The sequence below is a fragment of the Balaenoptera musculus genome, chromosome 16, assembly GCF_009873245.2.
Source record: "Balaenoptera musculus isolate JJ_BM4_2016_0621 chromosome 16, mBalMus1.pri.v3, whole genome shotgun sequence".
NCBI lineage: Eukaryota > Metazoa > Chordata > Mammalia > Artiodactyla > Balaenopteridae > Balaenoptera > Balaenoptera musculus.
Window position 1 is genome coordinate 54,482,413 of NC_045800.1, and position 25,206 is coordinate 54,507,618.

The window sequence follows — 25,206 nt, forward strand, 5'->3', positions numbered from 1 at the left end:
GAAGCTGACCCTCATCTCCCCAAGCATTGTCCCCAAGCATTGTCTGTACTCTTGGGGAAAGTTACAATGGAAGCCCTCTGGACTTTTAGGAATTATTATTTTTGATCTATGCGTATGTGTGGGTTCAGGCTCGTGTTCTTTATCAGAATCTTACTAGCTATATAAGTACAGGTTAACATTTAATACAGGCTGGCACAGAGGTTAACATTTAGCCAAATAACCCAAGGTACTGCAGCCCCTAAGGTCACTTAGTCAAGAAGAGTTGCACCTTATTCCTTATCTGCTGACTCCTCGTGACTATGACCATGACCGTGACCCACCTTCTATCCACAACACTATTTCTGGGTTTTAAGGGGAGGAAGATTTGTCGTTAAATTACACTGGGCAGTTTAGTACTTTTGATGCTCTGCTCTTCCTTGCAGCACCCCCAGTGGGATGAAGCCCCGGACGACGCACAGAGGCATCTGGCCATACAGCGCATGCAGACACGAAAGGCCTGGGAACCTCCCCAACGAAATCCACCTTCCATTTTAATAACTATCTAAAATGTTTACTCTCATTTGAATTAGAGAAATGAAAGACAGAATACCAACAAGATACAGTTTTAAAACTATCCTCCTGGCAAAGGGTTTTTTTGTTGGTTTGCTTGTTTTGTTGTCAATGATATGTTAACGCCTACAACAGTGGAAGCAGGGGTTATGGAAAGAGTGGGCATTCTGACACCATAATGGCGGGAAAGTGAATTGTTCAGTCTTTCTGGATGAGAATTTAGGAGTGCAGATTTAAAACGTACAGTTTTGGGGCACATATACTGGCCAAAAGTTTTCATTCCATTCTGTGGATGTTCAGGGTAGAATTTTATATAATTATGACCAAACTGAAACAAACTAAATTCTCAACAGGTGATAAGCACATTATATTTTAGTATGGCCATCTACTTCAGCACAGAACCACGTTATAGATAGAGTGACAAAGAAATATTTTAACATAAAGTGCAAAAAGATAGCTAAAAGAGTATTAGAGTATAATTTCATTTTTGAAAAAAATACATTTTCACAGAGGAACAAATTAGTCTAATAGTCAACAAAAAGATAATAATTCTCTTATTCTGGATGGTAGAACTCAGTTGACTTTTCCTCTTACTGCTTATATTTTCTAATTTTCTATACTGAACATGCCTTATTTAATAATGAGGAAGGTGCTCTAAGAAAAAAGGTCAAATATCAACATTAGCCACCTCAGGTTTGAATTAATGTCACTCTGACTCTGTCACAGGTCAGAGCTGTGCTCTAACGCACAGCTAGGTTACATCTAACAGATGGAACCACATTCTGATATCAGAATCCCCATGCCAACCAACATGCCAGGAAATAATGCCTTACATTTAGACACATTTATAATACTGCCTTAGAAATACCACTCCTTAGTCCTCTGTTCTTCTTGTAACACTCTGGAAAATTCGGCAACTAGGAATTCTGTTTAATTCAGTGAGAAAGATATTGTGATTATATCTAGAACTGGATGAATTTATTTATGCTTCCAAACGAAATATTTTGTGTGTGCCAGTAACTCCTGCGGGCCTCCTCATACCTCTATTTTTGGCATCCATTTACTTTTCTATGAATATCTATATATATTTTGCAGTAACAGACCTACAGCTGGCTACCAAGCTCTACATCTGTCAGGGGAAGGATAAGGAATTCTTTTTTAAAATTGTAAACAAGCAAAGTTCCCTGGACTTTAGGATGTAATCAAGGCACACCTATGCAGCACACTGAAACATGGGGGTAACTAAATCCTGAACTGCAAAATATCCCACCAAAAATATCCCGCCCCCAAAATACCCCTGTGTGTATATGTATGTATGCCTACATATGTGAGACAGGGAAAGAGAGAGAAAGGGGGCTGGTGGTGGGGTGGGGAAAAAGCCAGCAGAATTAGTAACCCAAAAATTCCACTAATATTTTCATCTCAAATTTACAACTTGGCTTCAGGGATTCTTTGCCAAAAGGAGACTCAGGGAATGCCTTGTCCAACAGCCTCATTTACAGAAAAACCTGAGTGACAGCAGTAGGCCTACATTCCTAAACCAGGCCCAGTGGCCTTCCCACTGTGCCTTAATTACTTTTCTCCCATTGAAAACCACTCTTCTAATTATCTTATTTCCAATTTTCCTTGGAAGCAAAAAAAAAAGTAAGAATTAACAAGTTTATACAAAGGAACATAAACTTCCTTAGGGTAAGACTCTCTAGCCTCTTCCTAGGCTCCATGCAAATCACCTCCTGTTCATCAGATTCTTTTGTTCACAGTTTACAACATGGTGGAGCATCAAAGAGGAAGTGGTAGACTAGGCGTATGGAGATTTTTAAAAAGCCTGGATAGGGCTTCCCTGGTGGCGCAGCGGTTAAGAATCCGCCTGCCAATGCAGGGGACACGGGTTTGAGCCCTTGGCTGGGAAGATCTCACATGCCGTGGAGCAACTAAGCCCGTGCGCCACAACTACTGAAGCCCGCGCGCCTAGAGCCCGTGCTCCACAACAAGAGAAGCCACGACAATGAGAAGGTTGCACACCGCAATGAAGAGTAGCCCCCGCTCTCTGCAACTAGAGAAAGCCCACGCGCAGCAACGAAGACCCAACACAGCCAAATAAATAAATAAATAAGTTTATTTATTTATTTATTTTTTTAAATCCTGGATAATCTATAAACTTCAGAGTCCTTGCTCAGATGCCTGAAGAGGACCGTACTGCTAATGCCACAGTGCCACCTACACCAAACTTTAGACGGTAGATGGTCAAGAAGGGGAGCCATATAGTCCATGCATCAAACAGCTTTCCTTCCTTGACTCTTTCTCTCCCATGAGACAGGACCACAACCCTTTTTCATCTAAAGCAACAATATTCTAGAACATTCAAACAGCCTGATTTTCCTGGCATGAAACCATGTCTATTTTGGCAAGGTCCAGAGGTTCAACTGATTGCATGTAACTGATAACTGAGGTTAAGATGGACTTCCCAGCACAGCAGTGAAGAATAATTGATGGAACAGCTAGGGTACACTTTCCAAAATGCAGTATGTGTAATTTTTTTTTACGCAATTCATTTCATACCTCATAGCTGATATCTGGAAGAAAGAATGTAGTTCTAGTAGGGGGAACAGATGATTTCATTTGGCAAAGTAATAATGTCTGGGGAAATGTGAGGAAGTTCCATGGCAAACTTCAGCAAAGTGTTTGAGTTTAGAAGTACCACTGGCCAAAGACCACCCTTCTCTATGTTTTGCTCACAAAGAGACTCTCTTGGCAGTATAAAGAGCTCCCTGACCAGCAATTTAATTCAATTTTCACAATGGGATGTAGTACATAAAGACTTTCTGTACCTGGCAATTAAAGGCTTCAAACCCTAACACTTAGATATGCAGCTATTTCATGGCAACAAGGATGAGGACACACATATTCACTGTGGACAACATTTAACAGCTGTACTAATACATTACAGAGTATGACAAGAAAGCTGAGAGTTACAAATCAGATATATGTTTGCTATGTCTCCATTTTTGTACATGTGGATGAGAGAAAACGCAACACTGATAAGAGTTAATTTTGAAAAAACATCTATATAATTTTTTTAAAGCATCTATAAAGCTTTGTTCTGATAAAATCATTTTAATGTTTGCTTTTTAATATCCATTTTCAATATCTGTGCTCGAACAAAACATTTTAAATTGTTGCATCCTAGCATCCAAGTCCTTGCCACTGGTAACACCATTTTTTAAAATTAATTAAAGGTTTCAAACTGTAAACAAATTTTGCAAGTTCCTCCCTTCCCCCACTCCAAATAAACAAACCACTGTTGCTCCAAGCCAACCCAACTAGCTGAAAGGCATAAACCTCTCCTTGCTATTCTAGAAGATAACTGTTCAGAGGCCAGTCCCAGAGATCAGAGTTCAGATGCACAAAGCCTATCAGATGCAGAGTTCAGATGCACAAAGCCTATCAGAAGGTACCAGGCAGGAGGAACTGTGCTTAGCAAGCAGCATGTGCTACTGGACCTTTTTTCTTTAGGGTTAACGTTTTTGTGTTATCTAATCATTTAGAAGTAATAGAGCTCTTTAGACTTTTGTAGCACTCAGCCATTTGCAGCGCACTGTAGGAAACAGCATTTCATTATTTATCATAAATTACTCAGAGCTGCTCATGATGAAAGATTAGCATCAATGTGGTACCACAGAAGGTCACTTAGAAGCTTAAAAACCAAATGATAAAGGAGAAACACCGATTTAATACTGACTTTGTTACAGCTTTGCTGCCTGCCTTTCAAAAATCTCTTCTGATCAAATACACAAAGGCCTAAACAAATAACTAAAAAAAAAAAAAAAAATTACCCTTATCTAAGTCAAAAAAAAAAAAAGATACACTGAGAATATTCCAAGCAAATAACAGTAGTATATGTCAACTGGCTTATTATAAACGTTGACATCAGTGAAAATTGTTTGATCAGTAAGAAATATAGGAGAGACACCACTGGCTCTTAATACTAATTTAACATTTACACTTACACAGTGTTATAGCCCCTCTATCTGGTAACAAGGAGCAACCAAGTAAGCCCGTAAGAGTGATGAATCCGATTTTAATCTGAAGGTTCTTCTTTATGGTGAACAAGGTGGGGTGACACAACTAATTTTAGCTGTCGATATGTAAATGAACGGCTGTAGTTCCTGCATCTACAAGAGAAGCTCTCTGGCAGGCCAGCCAGACATCCATCCTCAGGGTTCCTGAGACATCAGGGTCTTCCCCCTCTCATCCCTCACCATGTGATGAGTGCACAAGGGGATCAACAGTGCCTTTGCCTTTTGAATGTCATGCAGTGTCAGCACTCAATCCCAAAAGGTGCTGAGTGGCTTCTGGAAAGACGACCTCAGATGAAACAAGAGGGATGGCATGGCAATCAATTCATAGAGTAGTTTCTTGCCTCCGGAAAATCTGAAGTCACAGGTTAATTAAGGTGAAGCAGTAAAAATCAAGCATATCTTCTTGCTATTCTCCTTGTGTCTCCACTTGCAAATTTTTAGATATTTGAAAGCTACTATTTTGGGTTAAATCTAGGGCTGTGTTGATGTGACTATGGAAAAAAACTAAACATTTTAAAACACACCAATTCTACTGATTCTTGCAGCACTTTGAAGAGGCACTGGAATGAAAACAGATTCAGCACGAGTCAAGACCATATCTAAATGACGTGGGACAAATGAGCCTTGGAGAATCTTTACAATTTGTTGCTTGTTCCTCCCTCTAAGTCATCCTGGAGACCTTGCATCTTGTGAAAATAACACAGATTACTGTGCACATTCCTTGAACCAACCCTGACTGTGATTTCCCATAGCAGCCTAGCGAAGTCCTCCCAAATCCTCCCTCCTGAATCAGGCCCTGCCCTAAGGAAAAGGTGAAGCTGTTTCGTTAATTCCAAGAGGCCCTCTTTGCCCACCAGGCCAGACACACAGATGTGAGCCAGCTGTTATGTCCCTTTAAAGCGGTAACCTGTTTGTTAATGACCTTTTTCTCCCCTGGCCTCACCTGCCCATTTCTCTGCCTAAACAAATTCTCCCTTGAAACTACCTATGCCTGCTCTGATCACTACTTTCTGAAAGGGCTTAATATACTTTTCAGTTGGAATCACACACTACACTTAATTATTCGCTGGAATATAAGTTGTGGGCTTCTCGACAAAACCATAAATGCAGATAATGAATTGGCTTTCCCTTGTATCACGCACTCTAATGCTTGCAGAACTGTATGTATAAAGTCACTCTTGGAAATAAGTATGGTTTACATGTGTAAGATGTGTGAAAAGCATGGTAACTTATGCTGTACCAGAAACACTCCTGATACGGGTGAAAGAAAATTTTATGTAATATAAACACAAGGTGTCCATTCAGAAAGAATACAATTGAAAAGGAGTGTGGGCATCTCCATGGCGTCTCACTAAGCCAGGATCCTGAGAACAAAGGAAGCTGCTGAAGCTGTGAAGACCCTCTTTGCCTTTACTAGACTGTGAGGCATGAACAACAAACACTGAGAATTACAATCCAGTGTCTATAAATGGAACAATCCACACATTCAGGCTACCACCCTGGGAACACGAAGTATAGGCCAAAGGAATGTTTTGAAAGATTTCTTTTATACAGTTAAGTTTGTACTGATGTATATAAAAAGTGCACAAATCATAAGCATGAAGCTTGGTGAATTCTGGGAAATAGAACACACCTATGTGATAAGTCCCCAGATCATTAGCATATTACCAATATCCTAAAGCCCCATATCTTCGGTCTCCTTCCAGTCAATACCTGCCTCCTTCCCAAAGACAATCACTATCTTGACTTCTAACGTTTAACATTATATATACAGAATCATTTTTTTGTTCTCTTTTTGCTCACCAATGTATTTGGGAGCTATCCTAAAAGACTTTGACTTTGAGGGCTTCCCTGGTGGCGCAGTGGTTGAGAATCTGCCTGCCAATGCAGGGGACAGGGGTTCGAGCCCTGGTCTGGGAAGATCCCACAGGCCGCGGAGCAACTAGGCCCGTGAGCCACAACTACTGAGCCTGCGCATCTGGAGCCTGTGCTCCGCAACAAGAAAGGCCGCGATAGTGAGAGGCCCGCGCACGGCGATGAAGAGTGGCCCCCGCTTGCCGCAACTAGAGAAAGCCCTCGCACAGAAACGAAGACCCAACACAGCCATAAATAAATAAATAAATAAATAAAGTTGTCTTTATAAAAAAAAAAAAAAGACTTTGAGCACAACTCATGACCAAATTAAGGACTATGTGTCCTACAAATCACCTCTTTCCAACCACCTAACTTTTTTATGTGAATAAACACCTTATGATTCTTTGAGAGGCTTACAGCATCTAGTAAATCTTTGAATTGGTCATCCCACCTGTTCGTATGTGACCTAAGCCCTCCCTTATAAGACCCAGCGCTACAAATTAGCCTTTGCATTTTCCTGTCATTTGATCCTTAAAAAAAGACCAGGTAATTGGTTAGTATACCCACAACTGGTTGACTTCTACAGGCTATATCCATCCTTAGCAATACTACTAAAGACTGCCCAGCTTCTGCAGACTGGAAGAGCCATTAAGTAACACAGTAAAGCTACCATCTTTTTTATCCTTATAAGATCAAGGCTAATAATCCAAGGCCCAGGGTAAGACACTGCCTTCAATAAGGCATTACTTCCCATGAGCAAATGAAATGCATTTATATTTCTCCACATCTGCATTTCACAGCAGGAACCCAACTCAGCCAACACTTTAATGCTGACACCACCAATGAAGACACAAACTCCTAGACTAGAAAAAAAAATCTTCACAGAACCAAGACCAATAATTGAACTGATTCATGGATCTTATTCTTTACTTCTTCAAAAGTTTAATAACTTCTAATTAGAGAGATAATTCATGACCATTAAATAAAACTTTGAAACTACAGCAAAGTGCAATAAATTAAATGGCATTCCTATTACACAAACCAGAAATCATCACCATTAACAATTTTGCATACTTTCCTTGACTATAGTTACTATTTATTAAATCTATTAGTCGACATAGCTTTATATAATCAGCATCTTATATAATTTTCTACCCAAGAAGTTTTAGATAATTATATAGTAAACATTTTCCAATATACTTAAAATTATTAAAAACACAAATTAATGGCTTTGTAAATCTATCACATGGGTAAAGTAAAATTTATTTTATTTATTATTTCTTTTATTTGAACCTAAAACATACAAATGCACATTCACTTGCCAAATATTTGGCTGTGGTATTCAAGACTTTTCACTGAATAAATTTCTGTTACCCTTCTTGTGAAAAACCACACCACAAATGTATACTGTGATTTTTTTCAGTTTCAATTTATTTACTGAGGAATGAGAACTTAAAGCCACATGTGAAACAATCCAAGTGCAGATTTCTTATGGATATATAAATATATTTTCCCTTAAAATTGCCCACAACTTCTTCAACAAGCATTTTTTCAGTGACTTCTCATTATGGAGTATATCCAAAGTAATCAACTTAGTTCTAATAAAAACCACAATTAATTCATTGGTTTGAGTATTATTTAAATACATTACCTAATTACAGTAACAAGAACAACCAGCATAAATAAGTTTGGGAGCTAATACAACTAACATCTGGTAAACACACCACTCATTTGTTGAAGGCAGAAGCCCTACCAACTGTGACCGTTTGGCATGAAGAGGGCATTTGTCAGTTTTTTTTAACACAGAAAAGAGTCTCATACTGAAGACTCAGTTAAATGGAATTCAGTCAAGACAGTGTTTAATATAAACATTGCTGCACCCCATTTTCACTTTTCTATTCCTAGAGTCTCTAGATTTTGCCATCATGCTGACAAAAACTTTTGTTTAACAATAAGTTTGGGTAAGCAATCTCATTCCCTCTCTTCTTTATGAGTACAGCCGTCATTCTTAGTCTACAGAATTCATTCACAGTCTTATGGGATTTTGACAATACTTGTTTCCTGACGTTACAGTATTCCTACCTTTCAGCATAGCTATTCAAAGACTATATAACCTGATCTTAGTATTTGATCTATTTCTGTTTTCTTTTTACGAGTTAGCAAAAGTAAACATCACAATCACCTTTCATTTTAACCTTCAGAAAATCTGTTCTTAGGGACCCCTTGCTACACATCAAAATCAAACTAGTAAGTAATGATTGGGTCCAGTTGGTGGTATCCTTGGCAGACTATCAGGGTCTCACCAAAGTTCCTCTTCAAATTACCATGGGCTAGTCAATGGTGGGTAACTTGCAGGATGGTTCCAAAAGGGAATTCAGACGCTCTGCAGGAAACACTGCATACCTGCAACACCCAACATTTACTTGGTAGGGCTGGTATTTTAGGGTCAGGAGAACCTCAAGGCTATTACTCCAAATGTTCCCTAACACGTTTCCACAGGCCACTGTCAGCATACGATGCAGTAACTACTGCAATCAAAAGCAAGTTTAGAATGAGCAGAGAAGACAATTTTGGCTAGATTTCAGGAAGTAGAGAAATAAAGTCTGTAACTGTTTTCTGTCACTGTTCTATTGAATCACCTATAAGCAGCCACAGGAGGAAATAGAGAGTTAAGAAAATCAAGGAATAGAAGTTTAGAAGAACACATTCTTTATCTTTTGTTGAACTATCTCCCTAAATTTCTCCTTGGACTGGAAACCAGGGAAATTTCTCTGGTTATTAAAGGCTCCCTTTACTGTAGCAAAGAACAGGTATGAGCAGATGTGCCATTTATGCAGTTTATAATGGCAAACGTCACTGGCTATGAGCTAGGGGCTTGAAACAGGTAATATACATAGATATATCAACACTGTGCCAATGCCTTAGGATTTAAAGTGGGAAGAGATTACCTATAAAATGATCTTCCCATCTTCCTGATTCTTCAAACTATGCCACTTACACATGTCCTAGGCAAATTATATAACCAATCTAAGCCCAGCTTGATTACCTGCATAATTTAGATAATCAGACTAGGCTACAGGCCTAAATGCCTGTCTTTTAATCCTTGTTTCAATAAATAAATAAGACAAAGTATGTAAAGTGTGGACCCTCCTAGCACAGAGTAAAACTCGACAAATGGCAGCTCTAGTTATCACCTAAATTCTCAAGCCCCTTCCAAGACTGAGATTCTGTGAAGAATTCTTCCCCATGTCTAAAAGTAAAATTCAAGGCACAGAAATCAATTAGAGTCTGAACCCAAAATGATGATAAGGGTGTGATTTTCTCTTAGTGAAATTCTAACTCCCTGGTAATTCACTGGAAGATCAGACCAAAGGTCATATGTAGTCACGGGAAGGGTATCTTAGGAAGTAGGCTAATATGTTCAAGAATTCTTTTTTTTTTTTTTTTTAATTTTTTTTATTTATTTATTTATTTATTTATTTATGGCTGTGTTGGGTCTTCGTTTCTGTGCGAGGGCTTCCTCTAGTTGCGGCAAGCGGGGGCCACTCTTCATCGTGGTGCGCGGGCCTCTCACTATCGCAGCCTCTCTTGTTGCGGAGCACAGGCTCCAGACGCGCAGGCTCAGTAATTGTGGCTCACGGGCCTAGTTGCTCCGCGGCATGTGGGATCTTCCCAGACCAGGGCTCGAACCCGTGTCCCCTGCATTAGCAGGCAGATTCTCAACCACTGCGCCACCAGGGAAGCCCCAAGAATTCTTATCAAATGCTTAGCATAAGAATTCTCTTCTCAAAACCGCGGCTGTAATGTATTACTGCTAAAGTAGTTGCATAGATTCAGAAGATTTTTTTTCTTGCTCTTACACTGTATATTGCATCCATGATACATACTATCACTTCTAGGAAGAGTCCTCAAAGACAAAATCTTATCATTGGAAGCTGCTGAACTTCTATTATTAAACTAAATTCTGAATTCAGTTTACAGGCTTGTTTCTGACTAGCCTCTTTTTATGCCTGGGAATGGCAATCTATGATTTATGTACAATCACCAACATGTCTTGAAAAATAAAGGCTCATAACAAAAAGAAGTAATACTTTGAAATATAATTCAGGATGAAGTTTCCAAAAAACACAGACTTGAAGCAAGATGTTTTCAAAATGCTAATATTAAAGTGCCCTGAAGTACAAAAGCATACATCTAAAAGAGCTCTTTGGTGGGCACAAGCAAGCCATTAATCCTCTGGAACCTAAACCACAATAACTCTTCAATTAAGAGGGGGAAGAGAATGCAATGCAGACGTGACCCATTTTTACTAAAGTTCTCTCCAAACTCCAAAGATTCAATGACAATAAGACAGTGTGGGAATGGAACTAAAAGGAACCACAAGGGCATCCTTTCTTTCATCAAAAATCTTCAGATTTTTGCGGGTTTCAGATTTCCAGATAATTATAATTCAACAATCTCACTCATTTTCTCCCAAATTTCAGTTCCTCTCTTTGAGAAACATATGTGCAAAACAGACTACAAAACCATCTACCAAGCAAAGGATGAGAAATGGTGGGCTCCAGTTTGTGATTAAACTTCCAAGGTGATCTGAGGGAGATTTGCACACCATATTCTATTGTGTGTGTCAGGGTATCAGAGAGGAATACAGGAGAGATCCAAGGGCATGCAAGAATAATCATCCCTCATTGTGATGGAAGATCCCTCAAGCTAGATATAGCAAACTAGCTCCAATATTTCAACTGAATTCAATGGCCTAATGTGGTTTTGGATGAAAATACCTAGTCTATCCATTTCCCATTTCTCTTGACATAAAAACAGTAGAGTGGGGCTTCCCTGGTGGCACAGTGGTTAAGAATCCGCCTGCCAATGCAGGGGACACGGGTTCAAGCCCTGGTCCGGGAAGATCCCACATGCCACGGAGCAACTAAGCCCGTGAGCCACAACTACTGAGCCTGCGCTCTAGAGCCCACGAGCCACAACTACTGAGCCCATGCGCCACATCTAGTGAGGCCCGCACGCCCTAGAGCCTGTGCTCTGCAACAAGAGAAGCCACTGCAGTGAGAAGCCCGCGCACCACAACGAAGAGGAGCCCCCACTCGCTGCAACTAGAGAAAGCCCGCACACAGCAACAAAGACCGAACACAGCCAAAAATAATAAATAAGTAAAAATAAATAAATTTATTTAAAAAAAAAAAACAGTAGAGTGTTTGCAGCTTATAAGCTCTTTTAGAAGTGGTATACGAGGGCTTCCCTGGTGGCGCAGTGGTTGAGAATCTGCCTGCCAATGCAGGGGACACGGGTTCGAGCTCTGGTCTGGGAAGATCCCACATGCCGCGGAGCAACTAAGCCCGTGTGCCACAACTACTGAGCCTGCGCATCTGGAGCCTGTGCCCCGCAACAAGAGAGGCCCCCACAGTGAAAGGCCCGCACACCGCGATGAAGAGTGGCCCCCGCTTGCCTCAACTAGAGAAAGCCCTCGCACAGAAACGAAGACCCAACACAACCATAAATAAATAAATAAATAAATTTAAAAAAAAAAAAAAAAAAAAAAAAGAAGTGGTATACGAAGCAGGTTATTATCATCACCCCCTCATTATCCCAGAGGAGGAAGTTAAAGTTCAGAGAGAATAAACTGGTTCTTTGAGGGTGCATAGTTATCATGGTATTCAAGGCTACAGGTTTTTTGGATTTTTTTCTTTCTATACCAAACGTTGTCATCCGCCCACTGAAGTTCCTGAAATATATGGTCATGACTGACTTACATTTTCAATACTATTACCTACAAAGGAGGCGCTTTCCTAATCCTTAGCCAGCTTGCTGTCACCACTCCTCCAGTGTGATGGACACTGTCAGGGCCACTGCACTGTGAGAAGGTCACAGCCAGCAGGCAAACCTGAAGGAAGCCTGCACACCTCTGTAAACTCCTTTTGCGTTGTAGGCTTACCAACACTCAGTGGGGGTAACAAACCTGTTTATATCAGTTGTTCTTATTGCGATTATGTAATTTAGTTAAATTTTATGTAAGCCAATGATATATGATTGTAGAAATGAAAGATAACTGTAATTTCTATTAAAACATAGCTGAATGCTTTGAAGAAACTCCAAACGGTGAGTTGTTGAAAGAAAGAAAGAAAGAGAGAGAGAGAGAGAGAGAGAGAGAGAGAGAGAGAGAGGGAGGGAGGGAGAGAGAGAAAGAGAAAGAAAGGAAGGAAGGAAGGAAGAAAGAAAATTACTTTGAATTATATGGGCAAGAAAACTGTAAAAGAAAAAAAAAACTGCAAAAGATTTCCAGGGCAGGGGGGATATTATAGTATCTATGAAAAATCTGGGTTAAAATTCCTTCACCAGTGTCTTTGAAGACACTTATGGAAAAGTGGCTTATGGAAAAGAAAAAGAAAAAGACGCTAAGTTCAAACTAAGAGACACATTCAAAAAAAACGCCTACGTCCAAGATATGGGAGAATGAATGTTGTATACATTTGAAGTTTTATTTTAATTTTCTGTTTTTTAAACCATTACTTTTATAGACTTTTTAAATTAACTAACTACCAGCATAGTAATACCCTAAATCAGGGTTTAATAAATATTCATTAAAATAAATTTAAAAATCAAAACATGACATTACGAAAACATAACTATATGAATGTATATAATAGCGCATATTCAATTGTACAATTGTTTTATGGAATCAGATAATAAGTACTGTCAAAATTAGTATGATCTGTAAACCAATCTATGTGGGACAATAAATGGCCATTAGTCTTCCACCAAGTTTTTGGAATCTTCAAAAAAAATGTTTTTTAATTAAAAAATAAAACACCAAGACAATTTAATAACTCAATTGCATAAATGGGTAGGTTTTTTTCTGAACATTCTACATCAACTTAATCTAACATGTCTTACCAAAAGGGTTGACTTTTAAAACAACTTGAAATGACAAGGCAATGTTAAGAATATCTAAGAAAATTTCTTTTAATGACTACTGCTTATAATATAAGCTAAGGAATAAAGGGCTAAAATAAAATAATCAAAAGTCTGTAAGGGGCCTTCAGACAGAGTCATGTAGATCCAATTCTATAAAAGACTGGGTAAGGTAGGAGTACCGGAAGTCCTCAGAGAAAAAGTGGTGAAAATGGAAAACCAAACTAACCATGTGTCCTACTACTTTCATTAATAATCACATGAATGGATTTAGGTACATTTTCATCCTGATATTACAAAGCTTTAAACAGTCTATTCCTCCATCCTGCCTTCCATATGTACATGGTTCTGGAGTAAACACTTTTTTTGGTGTAGATAAGTAAAATTTCTAGGATCCAAAAATGTCTCAGTGGTATTTGCCAAGGCAGTACCAGCTCTGTGCCTCACCCAACACAAAAGTCTGAAGATAAAAACAGATTCAAAGGGAGAAAAATGAATTTCAGTTCTATTCACAAGCAATTCAAATGCATTTTACAGACTTAGATTTATGGCTCTTTCCTTGCTCTTACATATTTCAGGGCCAACTTTCATGTTCCATTTTTGACACCTGAGATAGAATATTGAGATATGTTTGGCACTGGATAGGAGAGGTTATGAGGAAAGAATTTCTACATGAGAAGGGAGCTGAAAATCATCCATCTTCTCATTGTGCTGGGTAGAGGGGGAAGAGCCAGGAGAGTATGCCAGGGGGTGAAGAGAGATCTTGTTCCTCCAAACACTAGACCTCCCAGGACAGCACTGCTTTCAAACTCTGCACTCTTGCTTATGGCTCAACCTGGATTTAGAAAAGTTGGTTTCTTTAGTAACAGAGAGAAGCTGCCACACACCAGCTTTTTTGAAGCATTTTTTGTTTGTTTGTTTTTCTTTCTGACAAATATGTGGATCAACACTGTGTTAAAAAAAAAAAAAAAAAAAAAAAGGCTGTCCGGGAAATTGCACAGATACAAAGGTGGCTGGATTCACCAACCAAGCATGCAAAAGGAGCTCTCAATTAGCACTGCCAACCCCTTCTAGCTCAGTCACGAGTAGCGGAGGAAGAAAGGCTTAAGCCACAGCCTTAAGGCACTGAGACCAAATTAACAATGTTCTAAAAAGAGCCTTGCCGATTCTATGCCCACACCCCTCCCCCCCCCTTTTTTTTCTGTTAGGATCATGAAGCAAAAGGTAAGTGTCTGAAGAGTAAAATGTACAGTATAATTGACTAAAGTAGAAAAGTCTCGTAATCCTGTATTAAGGCCAAAGGAAATCAAAACATACTCAGGCTGCAGCATGTGCTCATAAAGAAAGCTCTCAACTGAATTTCATAAGAAATATTGATCTCGAACTCTGAATCCTCTCACTTTGGCAACCACACATGATTGGGGTCAGTCCTTTCTATGTTGGAATTCCTCTGAAGGCCTCGATTCATGTATCAATACATAGAAGACAACATAGGAGTAACTTTATTTAAACAAATTATACCTGAGGCTGCTTATAAAGCAACTCAGAGTACTTTTACTGAAAGACTGAAGATGTCTAAAAAGAATAGTTAAGGGCTTCCCTGGGGGCGCAGTGGTTAAGAATCCGCCTGCCAATGCAGGGGACACGGGTTCGAGCCCTGGTCCGGGAAGATCCCACATGCCGCTGAGCAACTAAGCCCGTGCGCCACAACTACTGAGCCTGCGCTCTAGAGCCCGCGAGCTACAACTACTGAGCCCACGTGCCACAACTACTGAAGACCATGTGCCTAGAGCCCGTGCTCCACAACAAGAGAAGCCACCGCAGTGAGAAGCCCGCACACCACAACGAAGAGTAGCCCCCGCTCGTCTCAACTAGAGCAAACCTGAGCCCAGCAACAAAGACCCAACATAGCCAAAAATAAATAAATAAATAAATTTATAGAAAGAAAGAGGACAGATAAGAAAATTTTCAATGTTATCAATGGAACTCTTCAAAATTACACGTTTGGGGGCTTCCCTGGTGGCGCAGTGGTTGAGAATCCGCCTGCCAATGCAGGGGACACGGGTTCGGGCCCTGGTCTGGGAAGATCCCACATGCCGCGGAGCGGCTAGGCCCATGAGCCACAATTACTGAGCCTGCGCGTCTGGAGCCTGTGCTCCGCAACAAGAGAGGCCGCGATAGTGAGAGGCCCGCGCACCGCGATGAAGAGTGGCCCCCACTTGCCGCAACTGGAGAAAGCCCTCGCACGGAAACGAAGACCCAACACAGCCATAAATAAATTAATTAAATAAATAAATAAGTAAATAATTAAAAAAAAAAAAAATTACACGTTTGACTGGGTAAAGTTTGATTTAAGTAGACTTGGTTATACTAAAATTATCACCCTACCATGTTTAAACATCAATGATACACTTTATATTTATTTCTTTACTAAATACACTATTCAAGATTTGTGATCTTACTCATTGGAATTAGCTATATACCTTCCAAATATGACCCAAAGAATAACCCATTGAAAGTGGCTCTTTGTCTTTAGTGCTTGAATTTAGCCAAGGACTCTGGTCTTCTATCTGTTAAACAGTGCTTTCTGCTGAGTAAAATAACAATCCACATGTGCACTGACAACATTCTACATATGCATATGCCTTTCAAGTCTGAAAATACAATTCAATGTGCCATAAAAGGTTGCTTACACACTGGTCAAAATCACTGTTCCTCTACTGTCTGCAGTAAACCTCCCTTTGGACTAAAAAATGTGTAAACTAACCCTACACTTACAGCTGTAAAATGTTTCAAAGACATTTTGGGGGAAATAACCTCTTAAAGGCAGTATGTTCAAGATATTTGTTTTTAAAGCATCTGAAGGAAAGGCGAGTCCTGGGAAACTATTTGGGAACCCAAGACACCCCAGTAACACAGAAGAAAGTTTTGGTCTGGCTCATGTTCTAAAGGTTGCAGGATGAGAAGAGTCAACTTCCAAACCCCTCTTCTCCTCCCTCTGCCTTTCAAATTCAATCTTTCTTTGCCTTTAATCCTACAGAAAATTAGAAACAGTCTCCTAAAATGCGCCTTCCCATAGCAAATATAGCTTTTGCTTGCAAAAATCTTATTACCCATTAGCAAGGGTGTTTATTCTAGAATGAACCCGCCTCTTCCACTCCAAAGAGCTGTGCTGCCTTTACAGACAGGATCCTTCGGACTGACCTAAGACGAACACAAAGACATTCATTCTATAAGCCTTGTGTTCAATTTAAAAGCATAGACCCTGGCAATTAAAGAATTTGTGAGTTAGTCTCAAGGAAAAAAAAAGAAAAAAGCATCATTCTTAGTTGTCCTCGGGTGCTACAACACAATCCATGCCTTTCACTTAAAAAAAAAGAAAAGAAAAAAATCTACTGAAGTCTGGAAGTAGGAGCTAGAAAAAAAAAGGGGGGGGGATTTCTCTCCTGGGAACTTTGGTGACATAATCGAAACAAGTGAAAAATACAAATGCAAGATATTCAGCCCATTTTTCAGCAGTGCTGATGATCCCTCAAATGAAATCTTTATTTCCTTTTGTTAATCATCCTACAATCTTGGACTTAAAAAAATACTTAAACTATCCTTTTTCTTTAAATAACCATACAACCTACCTATTTAAACTCATCTTTTATGGAAACTACATAATCTTCCTTTCATTAAAATTTCCCTTGTTGATATAGGCAAACCAGGTCAGTTTCTGCTGGATTTGCACACTTGCAAATCCCTTAATTCAACTCCCTGTTGAAGGTTTAAAAAAGAGCAAGAGCTGAACCTCAGATACACATAAAACAAATACTCCTTCTATGTCTAAGTGAACATTGATACTATTTACAGATTCTCCCCCCACCACCACCACCCTTTTCCTTGGGGCTGAGAGCCGTGTCAATAATCATTATTTATTAAACAGGCTGCCATTCCCTTCTACAGAATGTAGGAAGGGAGCATGGAGGGGTAGAAAATAATTACCTTGGGTTTTTCTTTAAAGACCTCTGGAATGGAAAGCAAGGAAATCAATTCAGAAAGAATATGAAATATCCCCCCATATGCAAGCCCCCCAACACACACACAAGGCTGAGAAGTACATCCACACTCCATTATTCATATCAACTGTAACAAAAGAAAAGATTAAAAACCTGGGGTCTTCAAGATAAACGCATCTATTTTCAAGCCATTGAATATGTTCGCACATACACTTGCACATCCTTTACTCATCCACAAAACTCAAGCAGCTAGATTTGTTGAGAGAAACCTCTACACACCTCCTGAGAAAATGTGCTCTCAAAAATGACTGCTTCAGCCAAAGGAGAGAGAAGCAGCAAGTTACCAGTTTGACTGCCATTCTGGTTTGTGGCAGATTCCCTCCTTTCCCCTCTCCTCTCTCTCAATTTATCTTTTAGCCTATTTTTTTTCCAAAGCAGAGTAAAAGCATAAGGAATATCTCTCCTTGGACTTTAGCCACAAATACAAAAAATCCAAAAACAAAAAGTTTCAAGGATTAAATAACACCCCAGCTAAGACCACAGGTCAGAGAAATGAAAAATTCCCAGATGACTGAAAGCTTGGTATTCCTACTCAAGAGTTAATGATGAGCAGTCAGTCTTCCTTCCCCTCCAGATGTTATGGCTCAAAACAGAAATACAGTATAAAGAAGGCATAGCCAGGCAGTTTTTGGAGAAAAGCCTTGCACAGAACTTGAACTGGCAGGCTTGGGGTTTGTCCTAAATAACCTTCACAGGTTGCACAAACTGTTCTCAGATCCTGATTGATAGTCAGATTAAGAACCTTCCTAAAATTTCCTTAGAATAAGAACAAGGTGGGGTGGTGGGAGGGTGCTGGGAGGTCAATTAGTCATCTAAAACATGTATAAAGTTATAGAGAAAATATACACCTCCTAGACAGATAGAAAGCTATCATGCTTGGGGAAACTGGCCAGTAGTGGCAGCAACTGAGCCAAGGGTGAAGAAGCTACATTCAAAGAGTGACCTGTTTCAAATGAGTTCATTTTCTCACCCTTGAGTGCACAGAACTCTGTCCCATTTTGCCTAAATTTTTCCGGCATATAGGGAGGGGAGACGAGGTTCACACTCCACCTTTGGGAAACGAACAAAGCAAATGCTTGGCAGAGCTGAAAAAACTCCTCCTCCGTCAGGACCCTAGAGGCGGCAGCTCTGCAGGGCTCCCTTTCTAATTCCCCCTAGTTAACTCACTCTCCGCGGCCACAGAATCCGTTTCTACACCTTGGAATGGCCATGGGCAGGGTAGGAGGTGATCAGTTTAGCCCTTCGCCGTGGATCGCCTCCTTTCCCTACCTCCCACAATGGCTTCTAATTAACCCTTCCTGGTCCCTGCCCGGGTCAGGGCTGCTGGAAGTGTCTACAGCTTCACTGTACCAACATCTCCATCAAATCACCACACACACACCCCAGCCCACCCCCACATGGATACAACTTCCCTCCGTGGTTTAACGTCGGTCGATTTACATGTGCTTTTCTTTCTCTCCTTCCCACGGGCGGGGAAAGGGCTCAGTGCTTTTGGGAAGGCCCTCCCTCCCCCCCTCCCCCTCCCCAGCTCTCAACAGGAGCCGAATCCCAGAGCTCGCCAGCAGGTCTGCACTCGCTTTAACCCCTTGAAGGGAGTTAGTTCTCATTTGGGACCCACTGAAGTAGGGCCCATGGAGTTTGGCTGACAATCTCTCTCTGCTTCACACCACCCCTACCCCCACGCACACACACACACAGGAAAAGGCCGGCACCTTTTCCCTCCCTTGTGGCCAGTTTTAATTCTCTCACTCCGTGTTCCAAACCTGGAATGGAGTGGGGGGGGGTGGAGGAGTGGTGAAGGATGCTAGAAGACAGGCGTTGGCGAGGGAAAAGGACAGCAGGAGGGCAGAATGGAAACTCAACAGTAAATCAGAGTTCAGACACAGTGTTTACTTACGAAATTTGGGGCTGGTGCTAGTTTCTGGCGTGGTGGTGGTAGAGGAGGAAGACGAGGAGGAGGACGAGGAGGAGGCAGCATCCTGAAAGGGAGACAGGGTCCAGGAGGGAGTAGAATCATGAAGGTAGGAGGAGGTAGCGTATGCCGCAGTGGGCCAGGAGGGCATGGCCGGGGTACTGGGGGTTCCTGGCACCGGGGGTCGGGAGCCCGGAGTGCTGCTACCGAAGAAAGGGGCTGTCGTGGACAAGACCGTCGGGGGGGCCGCAGTGTTCCGTGCCGTGGTGGAGCGCGGGCTGGCCCGGATGGGCACCCGGTGCCCGGGGAAGCGAGTGGGCGCCCGCGTGATGGTGGTCAGCCGGGTGCTAATCCGGTTGGGCGTCCTGGAAGAGGCGGCGCCGCCGGCGGAGGTGGCTGGGGACGTGGTGGAAGTGGTCGTGGTGGTGGTCTCCATGGCCTTGGGAAAGGAGCTGGGCTTGGAGAGGAAGAAGGGGTCCTGGCCCATCCCCTTGGAGTCCACCAGGTCGGTGGGCACGTATTCCTTGACGGAGCCCACCACGATCCATTTGAGCAGCATGAGGCTGAGCCCCAGGCCGATGAAGCCGATGAACAGAGGCACCACGCACAGCCACGTCTGCTGCCGGTTCCACACGATGCAGTCGCTACAGCGTAACTCCCGGGGGGGCTCGGCCGCCCCTTCGCCGCCGCCGTCCGGGCCCCCGCCCGCCGCCGCCGCCGCCGCCGCCGCAGCCACAGCCGCTGCGGTGCCCTCCTCGGCCGAGGCGGCGGCTGCCGAAGCGGCTCCAGGTGGCGAGGCAGCGGCCGCCCCTTCACTCATCCTAGGAGCCGGTCTTCACCTTCGCCCCCCCGAGGGCCGCGCCAGAGGCATGGGGCCGCGCGGGCCGGGCGCAGGCGCGGGCTCCGGCGGCGGCGGCGGCGGCGGCGGGCTCGGGCGCAGGCAGCGGCCGCGGCGGCCGCATGCAAATCGGCTCCCTGCCCCCACGCCCCTCCCCCCGAGAGGCGGGCGGCGGGCGGGGAGGAGAGGAGCGGGGGAGGGGACGCGGGCCGGGGAGGGGACGCGCCGGGGAGGGGGCGGCGAGGAGCTCGGAAGAGGGGCTAGACTGGCCCCCTGCACTGCCGGCCGGTCAGGGAGCGGCGGGGCGCGTCTGCAGCCCGGCAAGCGGCCTCCTGCGCGCCGGGGCCCCGCGTCTGCTGCTGCTGTTGCTGCTGCCGCCCGCCGCCTGCATGCGCTCCAGCCGCGCCGGCATCCTAGGGGCGCCGCACCCGGCCGGCTCCCCGGGGCGCCCGCCCGCGCCGCCCCTGGGCCTCGCGCCGCCTTCAGGGTCTGAGCGGGCCGGCCGCGGAACGCCAGGCGCCGGAAAGCCGCATTCCGACACAGGGGGGCCGGCCTGGCCGCCGCCGCTCGCCGGGCCCGCCGCGCCGCTTTCCTCGGCGGCTGCTCCGCGAGTCCGGGCGGTAAGGTGCACCTGTTCTTCAGCCGGCCCGCAGCCAACCCTCGGCTAGCACTGTCTGGGAGAGACCAATCCGAGCGCAGTGCGGAGGGCGAGCGGCCGGGCTCGCCTAGCCCCCGCCGCCTGAGACTCCGCGCCGGCCCCGCTGCCCGAGAGTCGAACTCCAGCGAGCTGCGCCGCCGCCGCCGCCGCGAGCCCGGGGCCGGGGACGCACTGGGCGCCCGCGGCGGGTGCTGTCTGACCCGCCGCGGAGGGAACCCCGCAAGCCGCAGAAAATTCGAAAGCACTGCCCGGCGCCCCTGCCCGGTCGCACTTGAAGGGGGAGACGTGAAACGAGAGACCGCGTCCGGGATCCGGGGGAACCGGGACCCCGGGCGGGAGGCGGCTCCAGGCGGGCTCTGGCAGCCAGGCGGGTGCGGTGTGCGCGGAGCCGCCACGGACTGGCTGGGCTTCAGGCGGAGTAGCGCCTCCCACCAACACCTAATGGTGGTTTCTTAACGCGTACAAGATAAATGATCCAAGCAAACGCTCGCTTGGAAGTGTGTGGCAAAAGCAGCTCCCGACCCACCGATTGTGAGCCCCTTTCCCGTGTGGATGCAGTGGGGTCAGAGACTGAAGCTGCGGGGCGAGAGAGCAGGGGCGTGTGCGCGTGCGGGGGGTGTCTGTGCGCTTCCCCGCCTGGCAGCGGGCGCTGCTGGATCGAGAGCCCGCTCCCTCCGACTTGCTAAGAGAGATGCTGGTGAAACAGACCTTTGTGCAATTACACCCGGCAGATACCTCTTAGCCTACTTATGCTAACTTACCTTTTTAAAAAGTATTGTCTTTAAATGTAGATGTACACACAGGTGCACACGTCACAAGGTAACTGATTGTGAGAGGTAACATTTAAAACGATTTGGGTTGGTATCCAAAATTCTTTCCTTTCTCTTCCTTTGGGTAGAGAGGCACCTGTGTACCTTTATCTCAGGTGCAGTGTGGGGCCCGCCTGAGGGACTAGGGGACCGGCCTAAGAAGGAAGGGTGGTTTGTGCTGATGGTGCAAAACCTCTCTAGTCGACTCTTCCCAGATTTCCTGATCTAAAGTGGAAACCGGAAAGATGTTTTACAAGCTCCAAAAAAGAGAGTTTGAGGATGGCAGCCTCCTAATACACCTTCACTGCACTGTATGATTGGCGCTGATGATGAAAACAGCATTCTCTTGGCCTGTAATCGTGTCCCCAAAGATGAAGTTTTCGAGGTATCCATTTTATTCACAGGTGAAGAGCCGAATGGTACACTGAAAAGACCGCAAAGAGAGAAGGATGTATTGAAACAGGAAGCCCCTGGGATCTGGTGCCTACCAGAGTATTTTGCACAGACACGGTTAATAAATTATTTTTGATGGCAGTAATTCGGCTGTCACCTCTTTCAGCTATAACAGTAATACTTTCCCCATAGGAAAGCTTTTGATTCTTAGTTTGATAGAACATGCCCTAATCCAGTAGTACTGAATTATGGTTCCAAAAATTACGAGTGAAAAAAATACCACAAGCCCTTGAATCTATATTCCTTCAGCTTTCCAGTGCAAGGCACAATCCTCTTAAGTAAAAATTGACCCAATCTCTACCTTCTGTTAGCGCTGGGCAATAACTGGCCAACCTTTCCTGTACAGCAAATAAAGGTTAGCTTTCACACAAAATATTGTGAAATTATAGCAGGTGCTGTTGTCGAGTATATAAGACAGAAAATTACTTTTCCAAAACATTCCTAATTCATTGCTGCCCCCCATTATTCCTGTGGCCCCTCCCTTCTTCCTTCCCCACTGAAATAAATCCAGTGTACAAAAAGGGATGTTGTAATGCTGCAGCTGGGCAAATGCTCCCCTGAAACTGCATTCGCACAAAACTAACCCCGTGTTGTCTCAGTGCTCCCCAATGCCTTCTTCATCTACCTCTCAAAATTACCCCCACTTCTCATTTCCACTTGGCTTTAACAGCTTATTCATGGTTTCCTGTTCAGCTCATTTTCTCCCAGATCCCAAGCCTCTGCACTTGACTACCCATTAGCTGCTCTCGCAGTGAACATTATCACTAGTAGAAGGAAAAAAAAAAAAAAGGACCTATTGCTTCGATAGCCTTGTATTGGGGAGTGGGTTTTATCAGCCCATCCAAGAAACTCTGGCTGGTACAATCATCATTAACTTGCAGTTTTACCATGAGGCTCCCTGGTAGCAGGTGGTAAGCACTACAACTAGAATTGGGGGCGGGGGGATCCACGACTGAGTCAAGGACAAGTGGCAGACATTCTCACTGCCCATGAGCAGCCAGCTCATCAGTCCCATGGTAGGGCGGAGTCTCAGCCTGGTGACTCACAGCTCGCTGAAGCAGAATGCTGGAGTAAGAGCTTCACACTCAGGCTCTGAAGACAGGGATTCAAGTTTGAGCTCTATAAGCAATAAAGTCACTCTGGGCCTCTGTTTTTCTCATCTAGGAGATGAAACTATAATACCTACATTCTGTATAATGTAAAATTGTATAGCTAAATATACTATTCACTGATGGCATCTTTTAAGCATGATTTTTAAAACACATCAGAAACCAGTTTTATTAATATGTATCAAGTTATCACATAGTCTAAATAAAGCTTTTCAAAATACACTATATGGTCCTCAATCAAAATACAGATTACAACTTTCAAGGAACATTCTTGTTCTTCTGATATAATGATCTGAAAATTGTTCTATGTTTTTTAATACTGAGGCTAATTATTTCATAAAGATGGATGTGCATGACCTATTAGGGAAGAGTTACTCATACTTTTCTTGGCTATCTCTACCTACTATAGACAGGGGTGTGGATTTTTCTAACAAATGGAAATGACATAACTCAGCCTCTCCTGAGCTCCATATCTGCCTGAATATAATCACCTTCTGGATGTCTCCTGTATAATCCACTAACACATTAAACTCAGAATTTCTAACCATGATTTAAAGTTTACCTACAAACCAGCATTTCTGTTGAATTACAGTTTTTCCCTTCAGTGGCACCAATATCTCCAGACTGGGAATCTCAGTGCCATCTTTGACTCCTTACCTCTTGTATCCCAAGTTCAATAAGTTGTCATCGTTAACACAGTATGATTGCCCTGGGTTCCCTCCATTGTAAATCTTTTGGCAAAGGCCCATCCTTAGAACCACAAGGCTGGAAGTGAACCTGGTGGCCAAACACCTCCAATGTGTCGTCCCCCAAAATATCCCAGGCCAACAGTCATCTGGATTTAGCTGGAGCTCTAGAGAAGAAACCACTTCCTGCTGAAGACTACACAGCCTGCAGACAGTATACAAGTACAGAGGTAATTTAAAAAGTCTTTGTGTTGAGTCAAAAACCTGCCTTCCTATATTTTCACCCTTTCTTCTTAGCTTATTCATTATATAAACCTTCCAGGAACTAGGTGCCAGGCATGGAAGATGCAACAGAAAACAAAACAAAGCTCCCTACCTTCATGGAACTTATATTTTAGTGGAAGAGACTGACAATAAACAAACAAAATAGATAAATTATATAGTCTATCAAGAAATGGGAAGTGCCGTTTTGGACCACAAAGAATATATCTTGTTGGTGTGAGTACACAGAACATCTCTTCTTCAATCCCAGCATCCTCAATTTATTTACCATCCTCTCAGGCCAAGAGGAGTTTACACTCCTAGGAGTAACAGCGTGCTCTTTTATTAGCTGTGGGTTCCCTGGATAAATGTAGTTACTACAGAAATCAGTCTAGCTTGTAGAATCATAATATTCTTCATAATATCCACTGGAATCATGTGTGTAGGCAATGTGATACCTCAAAACATTTCATGAAGTAAACACTTTACGAAGGGTTAATGCCGTTAGCCTTCTTCCCATGGTTGCATGTTCCTTTTTCTCTCTTGCTTTAGTCCACTCCTGTTATTATAATGATATACATTCCATAGTATATCATTGTGGCCTTTTTTAAAAAGAGAAGCAGATTGTTTTCTTCATAGTTCTCAACAAATAACCTTATTTATTTCTTGTGGGAGCTTTATGTATTATACATAGGATTCATTCACAATGTACTGGAAAAATCCCCTGGTGGATCTGTCTGTTCACAACACCTTGACTCCAAGGATTTGTGCATTATATTCTAATATCATAAATAAACAAAAACAATAATATATAAATTCTACAGAGCAAAAAGCACAAATTGGAAAGGTGAAAAACTTCCAGCCGCCAACTATATCCTAGTCACAAAAAATGATTGTAACAATGTTCAGATTTAAGGTATATAGATTGTCACCTAATTGCACTCTCATGAATTAGGAAATGTTGAATGCTGTATAATAGGAGGTGAAATTAGAAGTTTTGAACGAGGCACTAA

The 25,206-nt window shown here is 43.1% G+C and overlaps 1 protein-coding gene across 10 annotated transcripts in view; it reads right to left on the bottom strand.

Annotated features, from left to right (window-relative positions):
- NRG3 (neuregulin 3) overlaps positions 1-20,226 on the bottom strand; it is a 1,112,157-nt gene extending 1,091,931 nt beyond the window's left edge. For all 10 annotated transcript variants that reach the window (XR_005016924.1, XM_036829745.1, XM_036829744.1 and 7 more), the window contains exon 1: positions 19,365-20,226. Coding sequence is in view for 9 of the 10 variants with exons in the window: in XM_036829745.1 (XP_036685640.1) it covers positions 19,365-20,199 (835 nt within the window). In the remaining variant the exon portion in view is untranslated. The remainder of the gene's footprint in view (positions 1-19,364) is intronic.
- Between the last annotated feature and the right edge of the window lie 4,980 nt (positions 20,227-25,206).